We start from the raw sequence: 16,700 nt of genomic DNA on the forward strand, positions 1-16,700 counted from the left end.
CCCGCCCCCAACCCCGCCCTCAACAAATCTGCACCCTGCCCCCCTCCAGCACCCAAGCCCGCACCAAAAGAAATTAACTATTCTCTCCCCGCTGTTGGCGACCAAACGTATGGTCACATGATGCTAGGCAATCGTCGTGCCCCCATGCACCCCTCGCAAGAGATCCCCGGAACGCCATCAACCTCAGGCATCCCCATGTCACCCACAAGCCCAGCACCATTCGCGCGTCTCGGTGGCGCCATCGCGGCTTCTGATGTCCCTGTTGTGAGGGAGGTCAGAGGCCAGATCCCGCCTGTTATGCCCGTCGCTATGGACTCGAGGGCAGGACTGAGGAGGACGAGCGAGAGCAGGAAGCCGCCGCCGCCCGTGCCGCAGCGCAAGCCATCGGCGCATGACGGCATGGATCCTGTTTTGAAGGCAAGGTTGGAGAGGCAGAGGGCGTGGGAAGTAGAAGAAGAGGAGAAGAAGGATGTTTCGCCGCCGAGGTCTCCTGGGCAAGAGCCTACGGCACGAAGGCTGAGTCCGTCTGAATTTGATACCAAACGGAAGACGGGCTGGAAGAAGGACGAGGCTTGAGCTTTTCTTGTTTTTGCATTGGAGGTGTTGAGGGCGTAGTGAGCATATGAGTTCATTCCTTTTGTGGTATCTATTTTATGTAGCATCTCACAATCCACCACAATCATTCTTCCATCATGGAAGAAAGTTTCTCATATCGTCCCTGGCTATATCCTGTACTAGTACATGATACCGTATCAGACATCGGTGTCTATCCGGATGTGGTACTCCCGCTTCAGAAAGTTTGCAACATGATCTACCTCGTTATACTTGACCTTGGAGGGATCTTTGATGTTCTGGCGCCTCTGACCACATTCGTCAAGACTCTGGCACTGGATTTAGTTAGCAGTGAACTACTGCATGTACATAGGACTTCAACTTACCATATCGGGATCACGCTTAGCGTACTCGAAGAACGCATCCACCTTCTTGATATAGTCCGGGGTATCGAGGTTGTTTGTTGGCAGTATACGCATCGAGTCGCATGCATATCTGACATCGTTAGCATGCCTGTCTTCGAGCGACCGCAGAACTAAACTCACGCCGTGTCATTCCCACCGATCTCCTCCTCTTCCACGACGTCCATCACGAGCTTAGCAGACACGATCCGGTCCGCATGGTCGAGCTGATCGTCATAGTCGTCGGTAGAAAGAGCCGACTGGTAATTCATCACGCGAATTTGGTTGGCTCGACGATCGCGAAGGATTGTCGCAATGATGTCCTTGAGATCGTCGATCGTGTACGTGGCCTTGCCATCGGTAGTGGTAATCTCCGAGATGTCTGCGCTGTACAACTTCTTGAGCGACTCCTCGCCGTACGCTTTGTACCCTTCTCCGAAGTATGTACTGTCCGGCAGACGAAGGTAGAGGATCTGTGCGTTCGATAGGCCGAGTAGTGAAGAAGAGACGATAGTGTGTTTGCCGATTTGGACCGTGGTCTCATTGGCAACTGTGGTATACTGGTTAGTTTTGTTGTGCAGCATGAAGTTTTTGTGCAGCGCCTCACGTGGCGCTTCCTCGTTCGAAGTAGACGTAGACTGCGTGCCATCCGGCCTAACAGAAGCCACGTCGGACATGAACTTGTAAGCATCTTCGAGGCCGCGCTCTAGCTCTCTCACGCGAGTGTTGTTGGCCGCTTCACCGCCGGTATCCGCTGTGAAGACGACTGTAGTGACGCATTTGAAAACGTAGAGGTCGTGATAGAGATCTGGGTTCTGGAAGAGGAGGCCATCGACTGTATGGCCGGTGAAGTAGATAGAACCACTGTGCGCATTAGCTTCATTGATCCTGCAGAAGGTAAACTTCCAAGCCTACCCAGTGCACGGAAAGGGCGAATCCGCAGTAGCAGAAAGTGCTGCTGTTGCGAGAACCGTCAGTAGCGCGGCATAGACTGAGAAGCAGCGTGGCGCAATCATGTTGTTGAGAATTGAGCGAAACAGGTGCGAAGGGATGTGAGGGATTGATGCGGCAGCGGGGGGAAGGTGTGGTTAAAGAGAGGAGGGAGTGAGGGTGATGGTGAAGTTTATCGAAGTGCCAAGCTGGGACGTCTACAGAAGGAGCAGCCGCGGCGACCCTGAGGTGTAACAAGGAAGGTGCGACCCATGGCCACCTTCACCTCTGTTCTCGCAGTCTCCCAAGGCAGGAAGTCACGATAGAACACAGGCAATCGAGGCAGTCTTGCAAACATTAAAAACATAACATTCATAATAGAGTGTACGAAGGAAAAAGTATTACGCATAATTACAGGAATACAACTCAATGCAGTGATATCGTAACTTCGTTCTCATGATCCAACCCATCTCGAAACGCCCAAACACAGTAAAGGAACACCAAGAAACATGTATCAAGTGCCTCTGTAAACCAAAAAGATGTAACTCAAAAGAAAGAGAGAATCAAGAAAGCAAGAGACGCTATCGAAAGATGTTTTGCAGAATACTCTCCAACTTCTCCGCCAGTGGGTCCTCAGGCTGCTGCCGCCCCTTCTCGTCGAAGCGCGGTGGCAGTTCAATGGTAGCATCAGAGGTATCTGACCCGGGGCTCTCAGAGCGGTGGCGCCTTTTACGAGCCCTGCCGGACTCTCTTGTCGCATCCGATCGTTCGTCATCCCTGCGTCGCCTATGCCGCTTGTGACTGTGATCGTGATCATCTCGATGTCTGTGTTGTCTTTCGGAATCGGAATCGGACGAAGACTCCCGTGACCGTGAGGGCTCTCGGGAGGGTATCTCTCGAACTTGTGAGTTCAAGTCGAAGTGGACGCTCTTATCTTCTTCTGGGGACGGACTCGGGCTAGGCGGATCGTCTACGGGCCCTGTTTTGGTATCAGCGAATTGTTCAGGTTCATGGGCAGGCAGCGGCCTCCACCCACCACGTGAAGACGCAAAGTTATGGTGCTCTTTACCGCCATCAGGGACTGGAGCACTCACATTGTCACCCCCACGTCGTGGCTGGCCGTAATAGGGTTCGTGTTGTTGCTGGTGCTGGGGTGCATATGGATTGCCGAGATGCAAGTCGTCGTGTGGTGGGTTGACGAAATGTGAGGGATGGTTTGGCTCGTATGCGCTCTGGGGAGGCGGAGGGAAGTCTGCTGGGTTATACGGAGGATAAGGATTGTTGGTGTTGGGATTGAAGTTGAGGTTGGGGTTGGGGTCTACTGGAGCACTAGGGGGAGGGGGAAAGTAGTTCGTCTCAGGGAAGTAGCGAGAGTCGTTAGGATGAGCAGTGGAGGCAGTGGACACAGTGGTGGGAGTGGGACTATCGTAGGGGCTGTAGGTGCCTGTGGAGTAGGCTGAATCCTCCTCGCCTGGTGATGTTGAGTATGCTAATTGCGGTGTGGGCGTGGGGTGGACTCACGTCGTCGTTCGGCTTCCTTTTCGGCCTTCTTACGGTCGCGCCGCTTCGCTGCTTCATGGGCAGCCAGACCAGCTACACCGGCAACCGCCGCCGTCTCCGCGACCTTTCGTGATCGACTCTTGCTCCGGCTCCGGCTCCGGCTTCCACGTCGACCACCAGAGGAAGAAGAGCTTCCTCGCCGTCTACGGTGCGCGCGGCTGCGGTCCCGGCTTCGACTGCGACTACTGGCACGATCGGTGTACACCGGATCATCGCCGTACTCTACTAAAACAGGTTCACTCACTGTACTTCCACGTCTACTGCGGTTGCGTCCGGTAAGGCGGGAGAGGACTGACCTGGACCTTGAGCGCGACCTTGACTTGGACCGCGATGCCGCCCTAGCCTCCTTCTTAGCCTTGCGTTTCTCATAAAGTCCAGTGACAGCTGCGCCGGCAACGCCAGCGGCAGCGATTGGTACACCCTGTCGGATACGGCTAGGTGAGCGCTTGCCCTTGCGTTTTCGAGACTTGCTACGGCTGCGTGCCGCAAGACCGGCTACAGCAGCAGAGGCAAGGCCAACTTGCGCTGCTCTGTTGTTGCGATGCTCAGGGTCTAGGTGTTTGCTCGTGCTACGAGACCTACCCCTGTCATCAGCCACTGAGGCGGACCTGGACCTTCTTCGGCTCTTCCTCGAACGCGATCTGCCTCCATGACGTGACCTGCTTCGGTGCCGATCTTCTATGACCGTAACCGTCTCCTCTTTGACCACCTTGTTCTTGTTCCTCTGTCCGGCAGCGTAGGCGAGAGCTCCAACACCGGCGAGTGCGGCAAGCGTGCCCAGCTCCTTCACCCTCGACTTGCTGCGGTGGCGAGATTTGGCACGGCGGCTGCCTCTGCCACGATCAGAAGAAACAGATCGGGATCTGTCACGGTTGTTAAATCGATCGAGAGCCACAGCACTCACAGCACCGAGCGTGCCGTAGCCAAGGGCATTTCCTATGTTGCCTCCAGCGGCTTCACCCTTTCTCTTGCGGTGGTGTCTGATGATTTGTCCTGCAGCAACTCCGGCAAGAGCGCCTGCAGCAACATCACGCTTGGTGCGGGTCTCGCTTCCGCCCCAGGTATCCTTCTCCTTGTGGATGTAGATGTCGTCGTCGCTGTAGTAGTTCTTATCTCCCCACCGGTGGTCGTATTCACGCTCGTCGGCGTATCGCTCATCGTAGCGACCGCCGCGATCGATCTCCTTCACTCTGCGCTCGTAGTAGTAATCTTCCTCGTGGCGCTGCGGACGAGCAATCTGTCTGTCTTCTTCAGTACGTTCAACAAGCTCGTAGGATGGCTCTTGGACGCGCTCGCGGATGATGATGGGTTGAGGGGCTTCCTCCCGGATAATAATAGGCTGCATCTGCATCTGCATGGGTGGCATCTGCTGGGGCTGGGGGGCCTCATTGCGGATGTAGATGGACTGGGGCTGGGGTGGTGGGGGTTGGGGCAGCGGCTCGGGGCGGAAATACTCAGTAGACCTCGAGTACTTCTCCAACTCATAGGGCTGCTCCCGCGGGAAGATCTCGCGCTCGCGGTCGTAGTCCCGGGAGATGCGGATCTCGGTGCGCGCAGGTGAGGGGGAGCGCTCGTATTCGCGCTGGATGCGATACTCGGAACGAACAGGCGAAACTTCGCGCTCACGTTCGGCGTAGTGGTAGTGTCTCACTTCTCGTTGGGGAGCGGGCGCTTCATGGCGCTCGATATGATAGTCCTTGACGGAGCGACGGTCGTCAAAGTCGTCGCGCCCACGGTGGACCATGCGCATCTCGGTCTCGTACGTGTCTTCCTCGAGGCTGTGGTCGGGCACCTTGTAGCGCCGCACCGTGGTATAGCCAGTGGCACCAGTGCGCGTGGATGTGGTGTCCCACTCGCGGTCGCGCTCGCTCCTCTTGTAGATGACCGACATGGTGCGGCGTGGAGTCGTGGAAAGACAAGTGGAGGGGTAAGTTGCAGTGGCTCGGAAGTGCGCGCAATGCAATGCAGGAGGGAAGTAGAGGATAGGGGATGTCTATAGACTCTGGCGGCGGGTGCTCGCCTACGTAGCCAGTCGTGGTGACTCGCTGCTAGGCGTGACTGTGAACGGCTGAGCGAGGGCGGGTACTCGCAGGCGTCGATCGCGAGCGGGCGGGGCTGGGTGATTGGCGAGAGTGTTGATCAACACGCTCACTATCGTTGGGGATGCGCAATACTGGCAGGACCGCGATAGCAAACGAGGTGGGGTAATAAGAGGATGAACGCGAGTAGGGCAGACGACGTCAAGTGTCAGGAATAGCGGACCCCGTCAGAAGACTTGATTCTGGCCTGCCCAGAAGGCAAGAGGTACCCTGAGGCCGATGACGTCAAACCAATCGCACCACCTCAACCGACCGCACGCTGGACCATGTGTTTCAACACCGCGTTTCCAGTGACTAAATACATACGGGCGCCGTCGGGCAGTGCCTGTCTACGCAAAGCCTGTCTGCCTTACCTAGGTACCCTCTTCGCAGCCAGATGGGCACACCGCGCCGTCGCAGCCCTACATCGAGCCACGACGGGAGCGCGCGCATCGCACATTATGCGAACCATTACCTGCAAGCTGTCACATTCGCTAGAAGTTTCTTTTTGTGGGCACCAAGAACTCACCGGACATTGCGCCATCACCTATGCGCATAGCCCCGCATGCGGTGAGCGCTCGAGCATGTGGACGGTGCTTCTGCGGCTGACAACGACTCACGCCGCTGACTGCCCCTTCCCCATCGCTGCCGGCTGCCTGGTGACTCCATCAACGGCACAGCGGCGAAGATGGAACTTGGGCCCAACCTGGCACCAAGCTGCAAGACAAGAACCTTCCTGCGTCACCGCACGCAAAGCCCAAAAGTGAAGCAACCCAATACTCCCAGGGTCACCCTGCCCACCTCGCATAGAACGCCTCGCAAGAAGCATGTTCTTGACGCGATCGACAGAAAAGCACATCGATGAGACCGTTGAAGAGTTTTTCCACGACCGTGAACTCGCCGGAGCCTTTGCATCGTGACGGAGCAGCACCTACCCAACGTACTGAACACATCGCGGGCATGCATACTACAAGCCAGACCCTCGCTGCAGGGAAGCGCACTGTGTCTGACCTACTTCGATCGATTGAGGCGTGCATCAGAGTACTGTAAAGATCGGGATAGAATCCAACAGGCTGCACCATGCAGACGTCCAAAGCACTGCCTTAAGAACCCAGTGCACACCCTCACCACCATCTGCATCCTTCCCACGACCCGCGCCGTGACTCTGCCTCTTGGTCCAGTAGATCTGTCCTCCCATAGTGACCACATCACTGCCGAAACAAGCCACATTCTTGCTATTGGACATGTCTCAGCTTCCCAACGACTCACCACCTGGAGTGACTGTATGAAACGAAGCCACCTCCCGGTAGATACCCACTTTTCTCTCTCACTCACCGGAGACGCATAGCTGCCGGTAAACACGGCTGGGCGATAACACTCACTGTACGTGGCCTCCCGTCTGTGTTTCGAAGAGGGGCGACACTGGGGGCCAGATGACTGCGCAAACATCGGTATCACTGTGAGGAAATAACATACGAAAGCGGGTCAGCAGAGCACACTGACGGTTGGAATTCAAACAACTGTCATTAATTAGTCGAACAACAAGCCTGACTCCGATATGTAGTAGTGGTACAAAAGCAAACGTGTGTACTGTCTTGGTCCAACTCAAACCTGGGACGACTCAACGCGAGCGAAACCCGACCACCAACGCCACGCGATACGATGTGTTCTCTCAACCAAATGGCAGTCTATGCTTTTCTTTTGAACGTGATCAAACAATGCCGTACACCCTCTTCGCAATGAAGTAGCACATAAGGCCGAAGGTGATGAGGCCTCCAGTAATGCACCAGAACCAATTGAGGTTCTCGATGTCTTGGCCCGGGACGAGACTGAGCTTGATTAGTTTATCGTTCCATCAGGGTTGAGGTCTTGACTCACCAATTCATACCCCAGATACCCGTCACAACGTTCATTGGCAGGACGATCGTTCCGAGCACAGTAAGCTTGCCAAGAATATCAGACGTCTTCTCTTGACGTTCGTTCATCCTGATGTTGATCTGGGCAAGGTAGTTGCTATGAGCACGAGACAGGAGACTGAGGAGCTGATTAGTTCGCGGTCTATAGTTGTGCAAGGTTCAACTTACTTCTCGTAATGACTCAGGTTGCCTGTCATGGTGACAATATGATCCTGGATATCTCCAAGGTACATGCCAATCTCATTGCGAGGTGCAATGTCCCACTGCTCGTTGCATCGCTTCGCGAAACCCTTGATGACATCGGCCTTGTTACCCAACAAGCGGTAGAGGCTCATAACCTTCTTTCGGCATTCACCCACACGTCGCAACATGTCTCGGCCGGTTTCTTGCTGCGACTTGATCTCGGGAGGCTCTTTGTAGTGCGGGTTGTTGTAGCTGTAGGATTTCTCCTTCTCAGCTTCCTGCTCTTCTTCGCTCGAATGAAGTCGCAATATAGCCTCATCAATATCGTCGACCTCCTCTTCGATTTTCTGGATCATAGGCGCGTACGCATCGGTGACATCATCAATGATGGCATACGAGATCCAGTCTGGTGACAAGACGAGGTAGTCGGAGAGTTGGCGGATACGGCGGCGGACGTTGGCAGGATGTGGTGTCATGGAGAAGTGGAAGCTTATTACGCCTTCTCTGAACACAACAACATAAAGGTTGACGGGCTCCAAGTAGTCCTCGCTGTTCTCATCTTGCTCAAAAGTACGGTAGTTGATGAAGTAGTAGTGCTTGAACAGCTCGACCTTTTCGCGTTGCTCTTGCATGAGGATGTCTTCCGAGGTCAATGGATGTATGCCAAACGTCTTAGAAATGACCTTCATCTCAGTCTCCGTGGGGGACATGACATCCAACCACCAGGCAGGCCGTGGGCCAAACCGCTTCGGCTTTTCGCCATTGGGCTTGTCGGGTTTTCCTGCATCCGTTGGACGCGGGGTTGTTGAGCGCGTCTGTTCTCCAGAAGAGTACTTACCCTCGGCCTTAGAAGTCGAACGCGTTGTTGTGCGTGAGGAGTAGCCGCCGTTGGGGCCAGCATGCAGCATGTCATCTTCTGTGTCGGAAGAATCGCTGTCGTCGTCCAGGATCGGTGGATCAGGAACGAAGAGATTCCTGAAGCTCTGCCCAGGTTGCAAGAGTTCGCTGATGCTCTGGCTGTGAATGGTGTTGTCAAACGTCTCGTTGAAGTAGGTGAAACGATAGGGAGCGTCGCTGTCCTCGCGATGCCAGACGCGTCGTTTCGGACGGAGGCGTCCTTCAACCATAAGCGGTTCGCTAACCTTGCGCATGCGCATGCCTTCAATTGTCCGTTGTTCCTTCTCCTCGTGTGCCCAAGCTTGTAGAACGTCGAGATCGGGCCAACGGCGGCGTCTTCGGCGAGTGGTAGGCTCACCGGTCGTGGGGGCGTTCATGTAATCCTCGTGTCCCATCTCAGACATGTCCTCGTGGGGGAAGCAGACATCTTCAAGCGCAGAACCGGTCATGCGGCGTGCGAAGTCGCCCGGAGTAGGTGGAGTGCCTGAATGGGCGTCCTCATCGATGTTGATGAGTGCATCTCGGGATGCACTGTTGGACCTTCCTGGGTCGGACATGTGATCCAAGTCTGTCGGAAGCATAACATCGTCTAAACCGCTGCTAGCCTCGAAAGCTGGGCTCGTAGGCACGGACGGGGGGTTGTTCACGTCGTAGTCGTCGAGGTTGGTTGTAGAGTGGTGGTGTTGAGTGAACAGGTCCGGCCTGTGTTCTGGCATTGGCATATGCTTGAAGCTCTTTGCGGAGTTCTTGCTTCCTCGGCGAGGCTTGCCGTTGTTGGAGCCATAACTGGTGGACGTCCTGATGTCGCGTTGAGACGAACCCATGAGTGGCGTTCTATCATCCGCATCGTCTTCGCCATCACTGTAGTTCTCCTCGGGAGTATGCGACAGGCGTGAGCGACCGTAGGAGTTTGCGGCTTGAAGACGCTGAGGCGTGCTGACGCTGGGCTGACTTGCCCTCGGCTGGTACATGGACGTTACAGGCACACTGGGACGACGCGTCCGGATGGTGGGCTGCTCGCGGTGGTCCAGCAGAGCCTCGCTCTCGAGGCTTGTGTTGCTGAGGTTGCTGTGGGTGCGGTAGAAGCCGTTGCTCCCTCGCGACTGCCCATGGCTGGCGACATTGGCCAGACTCGGGCGCTCCTCCATCATGGAGTCGCCTTGCGCGAGATCGGCTCCAGCTGCAAAACTCTGTCTCCTGTTTTTGCGCTTCTTACCACCGCGATGCGTCTTCTTCTTCTTAGGTGGAGCGGCTGCAGCTGCCGCATACGAAGGACCGCTGGAGGTGGCAGCAGTGCCGGCGTCAGGGCCAGCAGGGCCAGACGGATTTGAGGCCATTACGGGAAAGCGCGTGGATCAAGATAACAATTGCAGTGTTAATGCTGCGTGACGGAGGTGTGCAGCAATAATAGGCCACTGATAAGTAGACACGCAGGAGGGTGGGTGGAAAAGCGCGTCGGAAGTGCTGAGTGTGGATTTGCTGCGAATCTCGTCCTGAATCTACCAGTGACGTTACTCGGTGTCCGTGCCCTGGAAGTGTGGGCCCGCCCGGGGGTCTAGCCTCTCCAGCTTTGCAGTTCGCATGTGTGAACCATCCGGTGGATCTCGCGCACACTGCTGCCAGCAACCCCATCGATGTCGCCATCTCCGCGATAATGTCCTGCAGTCCGCATGCCAGTGCGACGACTGGTTTGTACACGTTGGTGGCTGTTCTGAGCAACGGCTGTCGCGTGGTCAATTGCCGGTTCGGGAACATGGCAATCCTGCATGCGCCATTGCTTCGCCCTAGCACTTGATTTGGCGCTATTACGCTTGTTCTCACTACCCCGACCTCTAATGGTAATTCCGTGCGTCACTAGTCATCAATAGATTAGAAAGAGCAAGGAACACTTCTCGATCAAGCCGATCAAACAATTCCATACCTGGGTATCTCTCTGGCCTCGACATGCCCCGCTTCGAGTTGCATATCGAGTGGCACCACAGTGCGATAACAGCTTGGTTTGTCATTGGTAGCTCTACACCTACAAGACGTAGCGAAATCTCGGGCCATAGTTTTCGCCTAGTTCCCTCTTGCTCCCACCGGTTTCCCTTTGCTGCGCCAATGTCCCGTACTTGCGATCCAGCTTCTTGTTCTCCCAAGCGAGAATTGTCCTCAGCAAGAGAGAAAGCAAGCAGAACAGAAACATGAATCCAGCACATACGGATTGGCCCTTGACGTACAATGGCCCTTCTGATTTGGGATATAATCGAGTCCCCAGCAGAGGTCCGCATTGGCCGATCAAGTTCAGAATTACTATTCCAGTGCCTCTCCTCGTATCGCTGCCCTGGTTGTTCGTGACCCAAGGCAGTACATTGCCAATAGCTGGGAAGATTCCCGCGGCAGCCAGAAATACTCCGAAATATCTCGCTCCTACGCTCTTCGTGGTTGCCAAGATGACATAGCCAATCCCTCCAATGGCCGTGAGGATAGCGATCATGATACCTCGCTGTTGCGTCCGGTCCGCGATGTAGCATGTGGCGATTACTGTGAGGAAGGACAAGAAGAATGGCGGTGCTGTGAGTCCCTGCGCGTTGACCTTGGAGAACCCCATTTCATTGAGGATCGTCGGGAGGAATACCGGTAGTGACGAGAATGCAACGTTCCCGGAGAAGTACATGAGCTGTTATTTAGGTCAGTTAAGAACCACCACATCGCGTTGTCAGACTTACACCGAGTATCCAGCCTTTTAGATCCATCAGTCCCTCCAACATCTCTTTCCAGTTGATAGCTCCAATTCTTGTTCCAGCGCCAGCCTGTGCCACACCACGAGCTCTCGCAACCGCCTTTTCCTCTTCATTCAGAAACTTCGCTTTTTCCGGACTGTCTGGTAGGAAAAAGAACGCAACTGCAGCCATAACGACTGTAGGCAAGCCTTCTACCAAGAACAATACGCGCCATTTCGCCATTCCAGGATTACCACTCGTAATCCCATACGCGAGAGCACCTGCGAACGTGTTGGCTAGCGGTGCAGCCGATAGGAACAACCCACACCTAAGCCCAAGCTCATGCCTCAAGTAGAAGAATGAAAGCAGAAATGGCACGCCTGGCCCATATGCTATCTCTGCAGCTCCCATGAGGAACCGCAGTGCCATCATCCCACCCCATGAAGTTGTCGCAGCTTGTACGGTGGAAACGAGGCCCCAGACGAATACGCAGCCCGCGGCCCAAATATGCGGTGGAACGACTTTCCACATGATTGCGAGGAACCCGAAGACGATGTACGAGATGTAGAATATGGTAAGTAGCCACTGGTACTGCGAACTACTCAGGTCGAGATCTTCTTCCATGCCTGCGATTCGCGCGTTGCTGATGCCACGTTAGCCATGCTCTCTCTATTGTAAAGATGTTCTTCGTACCCAATATTTGACCGGTCGAGGAATGCCAGCAGATACAGTGCCGATAGTAATGGAACGATATGGGTGTCCAATTTCCGTCGCACGCGCTTCTCGATCACCGGGTCAATCTCGTCTTCCACCCGTGCAGCAGGCCCGGCTTCTGCGTCTCCATCTCCTTCTTTCATCATCTCGACCTTCTTCTCCTCATTCTGCTCCACGCTCTCCAGGTCTTTCGAGGTGAAGAAACGCATCTTCGTATGCACACAGTCTCAAAACAGTGTGTAGTAAAGCAAGAACGGCAGCGCGCGGGAGCGCAGCAGGGGAGGCGAGCATATTAAGCACTCCAAGACCCATCCCGAAGCTTAACCAAATGCCGAGATCGGTACGACTCCACCCCGAAGCTTCATGATAGGCGGTCTGGCGGGCTTGTTGGGGATAAAGTGTGATGAGGTGGGGCTGGGCGGGGAGATCGACATTGGGGGATGTACATTGTGGACGGAACGGAATTAGGCCCGCGCACCGCAGACCGGCCGAAATTCTCAACGAAGTAGAGTTTGGATTGATACCTTTACCTTTGTGTTTGGCTTTGAGGCTGAACATTATGGTGGGAGATAACGTCATAATGCTGCCGCCTCGCACAAGAGAGAACTGAACAGGTGCTTTGCAGGAAACATCGACTCCGCAAGAGAAAGATAATAAAGTCCTAAGATGAGGTAAGCTTCCCGATTGTCTTTATTGACCTTCGTACGAAGTGTCTTCAGAGGCTTTTATTTTTCCCTCGAGTGGGGTGCTGCGGTTATGCGAAGCATGCGAAGTACGTGAAGTACGTGAACGGGTACCTACCTACTACCTACCTATGTGGGTACCTATCTATCGATCAATCATCGGCATCACCAACGCCATCAACGATCAATCAACCACATTATGCCTGCTCATTCGTCCCAGGGTACCGCGGCGACCAATAAATGACGAGCCAGTCACGATTCTCGCAATAGCAAGGACAAAAACGATGCCCGAACTATCCCACCAGACGATGGCAAAAGCGATAATGAATAGAAGTCGTCGGGTATTACATCCATGGCTTAGAAGAACGGAATTCGCAATGCGATCTCATACAAACCAATATCACCAGCACCAAGACCCCATTCTCATACTTGTTTCCAACATACACATCGAATGCCGTTAAAAAGGAATCCAAATACTAGTCGTCGTCATCGCAGATGCGCCAGTCCATGAATAATCTCAACCGAATCAGCAACATCTGAGTAGCTTACCACCTACCACAACACCCCTATATGGCAATTTACCATATACTAGACCGTACCTAGGTAGCCAGCCCAAATCCTTCCCTCTCATACCACAGAGCATACGCTCCACAACACCCCCTCCTCACCTAGCCAACCCCTTCCGTCTCGCACACTGCAGCGGTAAAGGTACAAAGTCAGTATACGTCTCACATGCACTCCGTGCAGTCAAAACTTAGCCTCACTCCTAACCTACTACCATCTATAACCGCATGGCAAGAAACATCTTGAGCCAATCAAACGCCTTCTGAGGAACCCCTTTGATTAATCTCTAAAACGCGCACCAAACGTCTCTCTCACCAAACTTCTATTCAATAATTTCCACAAGCAACAATTCTACAACATGCACACTTATCACAAAACAACCATGGCGACGCAGAACACAGTGCGTAGCCTCCCGTACCGGGATTTCGAAACAAAGAGACAGTGCATGCTAGCACCTAGAAGTCATGGGGCGACCGGATCGATCTCTATAACCAACAAAATGGGACATCATCTTCAACCACGTCAACAACAACAACGCATATTGCAATAAAAACCATGTGCCATTTCGAGTCTCGATCTAAAAAAAAAAGGGGAATCATATAGGAACCAGCTATTCGAATCCCGTCGTCACAGCATCCGTAGCTCGTCGAAGAAGAAGAAGAAGAAGAAGAAGAAGAAGAAGAAGGAAAGATTAACACAACGCCGACACCGCATAGTGATCATCGCAACCACCACCAGACTGCACACCCATACCACGCCGAGCAAGCGCCAAAGCGTAAGCGATTCACAGCCTAATACGGGCTATTCACAATCTCGTTTCTACCAAGATAGCTCCCTCTGACCCCACTCTTCCTGCCCGCCCCAACCCGACTTGGCATAGCGATACTCTCGCGCGTGGGCCGCTGCAACGCACGCTTAGCCACCATGTCGACCTCATTCGGCAGCGCAACGATGAGGTTCTTGTCAGATCCGAACTTGAAGTTATCGGCTTTCACTTCTTCAGAGTAGCGCTTGATATTGTAGGGATCCTTGCGGTTGGCTAGCACCTTCTTCATACTCCAAGTAACGATGAAGGGGCCGGTGGCACTGATGATGGTGGTTTCTTTGTCGTCGAGGCCGGTGTTGAAGCGCGCGGTGGTGAAGGAGATGGGTGCTTTGGTTTCGTGTTGGAATTGGGCGACGTGGGCAGGTGTGAGGGCGAGACGGCGTGGTTGGGGCTTGTCGTCTTTGGCGAAGGACTTTTCGAAACCGAGTTTGCCGTCGTTCTTGCCGCCCTTTTGGAGGGCGTCGATGAGGAGGAGGTAGGTTCGCGTGGTGGCGAGGACCCAGCGACCATCGGCTGAGACGTCCATGCCGATGATTGGGTCACCGAGCGCGGGAATGAGAGTTTTGGCGTTGATGCCGAGTCTGTCAAAGAGACGGATGTCTCCCTTCTCGGACGCAACGGCAATGTGTCCCTTTTCGGTAGTCGCAGCGGCGGAGAATGCGTTCTTGGTAGCATACTGCTTGAGCTGGTCGTCGACTAGCTTGTTGCCGGCCAAACGAGGATCGACGCGGTAGAGCGCGTTGTCGGAGAGACCCAGGAAGGTCTGCTCGCCGCTCATTTGCGCAAATTTCTTCAATATGTTAGCTTTCAATCATATATTAGGGGATGTTTACATACGTTCTCCGGAGCGAAGACCTTGACGGGAATGTCATCATGCACCTTCCACTCATCTACAACGGTACCAGTCTCAAGATCCATTCGGTAGAGATTGTTCGGGTTCTCCAAGTTCTGAAGAATCATGTCGCGATCCTGCTGGTGCAGCATGACCTTGTTCGGATTGAAAGCCTTGCCTCCCGGTGTCTTGATGTTGGAGATGGTTGTGGAGAACTGCAGCTGGTTCTCCGGGGTATGCTTGAAGACACCGATCTTGTTTCCACGCACAACGAAGGACCTGTCGTGTTTGTAGCCAACCGCCAGCTGCGAGTTCTGGTCTCCGTCGGTGGGACCAGTCTCAACGTCATCTTCAGACTCATCAGAGTCGTAGTGTTCGCTCCGCTGCTCGTTGGTGCTCTCGTATTCTTCCTCGTCCTCCTCTTCTTCCTCTTCTGGCTCTTCGTCTGGCGCGTCCTCCATAGTCAAGTCCTGGAAGGCCTCTAGAACGTACTCTCGATCGGTGTCCTTTGCCTTGCCCCATTTGACCTTGTTCAAGTGCTCCCAGAGGGCTTGCATCACACCTTGCTGAATGTTCTCGAGCTCGTCCTGATCCTTGAACTTCAACAGCCATGAGTATGCCGAACCGTCGTCTAGATAGTGGTTGAAGATGAAGGACTTGTATTCGTAGTTGAACACAGGATTGATGTCTTCGACAATGGGTTGTCCCAACCACTCGCGCTCTTCTCCAGCAATATGTAGCCAGTAATTCCAGTCGCCAATCTCGGTGACCGTGACACTGACTTTGTCGTCTTGCTTCATGAAGGTGCCCGAGGGGAAGTCGAAGAGGTGAAGCTCCGCGTCTCCTTCGACCAGGGTCTCAAGCGCCTGGGGCTGGACAGCAGAGGGCGGCGCGGCCGTAGCATCCTCCTGCTCCGGGACAGTGCCCTTTCCTGCAACCTTCTTGGCCATCTTTTCCTTCGTTGTATTGGGAAAGAGCTCTTCGGTAGTGGGGGGCTCGACGGGTAGGGCGCGGGCGTTCGAGAGGGTCGGGCTTGCAATGGGGCTCGCGTCGGGGATAGGTTCCTCGTAGTAGGCTAGGGCAGCGAGGTCGTCCTCGGTCGCGTGCTCGTGGCTTCTCCGGAACTTCCTCTCGTACTGGCACTGCAGGGCCACGCGCTCAAACAAAGACGCGGTTTCGGGCTTGACTGACGGGTCGCACACAAACTCCCAGAGGTCGTCGACGTCGCCGCTGAGGTCGCGCCACGCAAAGATCTTCTCGCCGGTGGAGCGGACGTCGTCACGGAACTGGAGGTCTTCGTCGAGCAGGAACGTCTTTTCGTCCTTGTCGCCTGCGAGCGCGTCAAGGGCGGCGTCTTCGTTTTCTTCTGCTAGCAGATCCTCCTCGCCTTCCTCGTATGCGCGCTGGATGACGAGCTGGTACTGGAACTCCTGCCCGGTGCGGCGGATGGTAGCTGCAGCGTCCTACTAGGCTGTTAATGCACATGCAGTCCAGGATCACGGGCTTGCGTACCTTGAATATAAGCTCCGAGTATCCCTTGACAGAGCGGGGTCGCACGAGGTAAAGCTGGCCCTGGGCGATTTCGACGATGGTTTCCTTGGAGCTGTCGCCAAAGACAAATTTACTGACTGGTGGTACGGATTAGTGTCGTCGCAGCAACGGAGGGGGAGGGGCAGCGGCTCGGGAAAGAGAAACATGGCAAACAAAGCTCGACTTACGGTTTCGGAGCATGAACATGGCGGCGACTGCTGAGTGGCGGGGCGACGCAAGAGCTAAGCCTTCATTTAAGCTCAGAGGAAAGGCGCTCGCTCAAGTCCATCTAGGTGACGGCTAGGGTCGTTTGCACGGGTTCTGGTGATGAT

General features: G+C 54.5%; 5 protein-coding genes across 5 annotated transcripts; all 5 read right to left on the bottom strand.

The window, feature by feature from the left end:
• Positions 1-752: 752 nt before the first annotated feature.
• J4E93_009589 (uncharacterized protein) lies at positions 753-2,157 on the bottom strand (the record flags this gene model as incomplete). Its single annotated transcript, XM_049347479.1, has 4 exons — positions 753-887; positions 939-1,047; positions 1,098-1,788; positions 2,154-2,157. The coding sequence occupies 4 exons, from the start codon at positions 2,155-2,157 to the stop codon at positions 753-755; spliced, it is 939 nt and encodes a 312-aa protein (XP_049195246.1).
• A 307-nt stretch (positions 2,158-2,464) lies between these two features.
• On the bottom strand, positions 2,465-5,334 carry J4E93_009590 (uncharacterized protein; the record flags this gene model as incomplete). The annotated part of the gene is made up of 2 exons (XM_049347480.1): positions 2,465-3,354; positions 3,405-5,334. 2 exons carry the CDS (start codon positions 5,332-5,334, stop codon positions 2,465-2,467), a joined length of 2,820 nt encoding a protein of 939 aa, XP_049195247.1.
• Positions 5,335-7,232: 1,898 nt separating this feature from the next.
• Positions 7,233-9,854, bottom strand: J4E93_009591 (uncharacterized protein; the record flags this gene model as incomplete). Its single annotated transcript, XM_049347481.1, has 3 exons — positions 7,233-7,350; positions 7,400-7,555; positions 7,606-9,854. 3 exons carry the CDS (start codon positions 9,852-9,854, stop codon positions 7,233-7,235), a joined length of 2,523 nt encoding a protein of 840 aa, XP_049195248.1.
• Positions 9,855-10,537: 683 nt separating this feature from the next.
• J4E93_009592 (uncharacterized protein) lies at positions 10,538-12,142 on the bottom strand (the record flags this gene model as incomplete). The annotated part of the gene is made up of 3 exons (XM_049347482.1): positions 10,538-11,176; positions 11,226-11,862; positions 11,913-12,142. 3 exons carry the CDS (start codon positions 12,140-12,142, stop codon positions 10,538-10,540), a joined length of 1,506 nt encoding a protein of 501 aa, XP_049195249.1.
• Positions 12,143-13,971: 1,829 nt separating this feature from the next.
• On the bottom strand, positions 13,972-16,575 carry J4E93_009593 (uncharacterized protein; the record flags this gene model as incomplete). Its single annotated transcript, XM_049347483.1, has 4 exons — positions 13,972-14,796; positions 14,844-16,301; positions 16,351-16,466; positions 16,557-16,575. 4 exons carry the CDS (start codon positions 16,573-16,575, stop codon positions 13,972-13,974), a joined length of 2,418 nt encoding a protein of 805 aa, XP_049195250.1.
• Between the last annotated feature and the right edge of the window lie 125 nt (positions 16,576-16,700).

Source organism: Alternaria ventricosa (genome assembly GCF_023758065.1).
Source record: "Alternaria ventricosa strain BMP 2768 chromosome Unknown scaffold_23, whole genome shotgun sequence".
NCBI lineage: Eukaryota > Fungi > Ascomycota > Dothideomycetes > Pleosporales > Pleosporaceae > Alternaria > Alternaria ventricosa.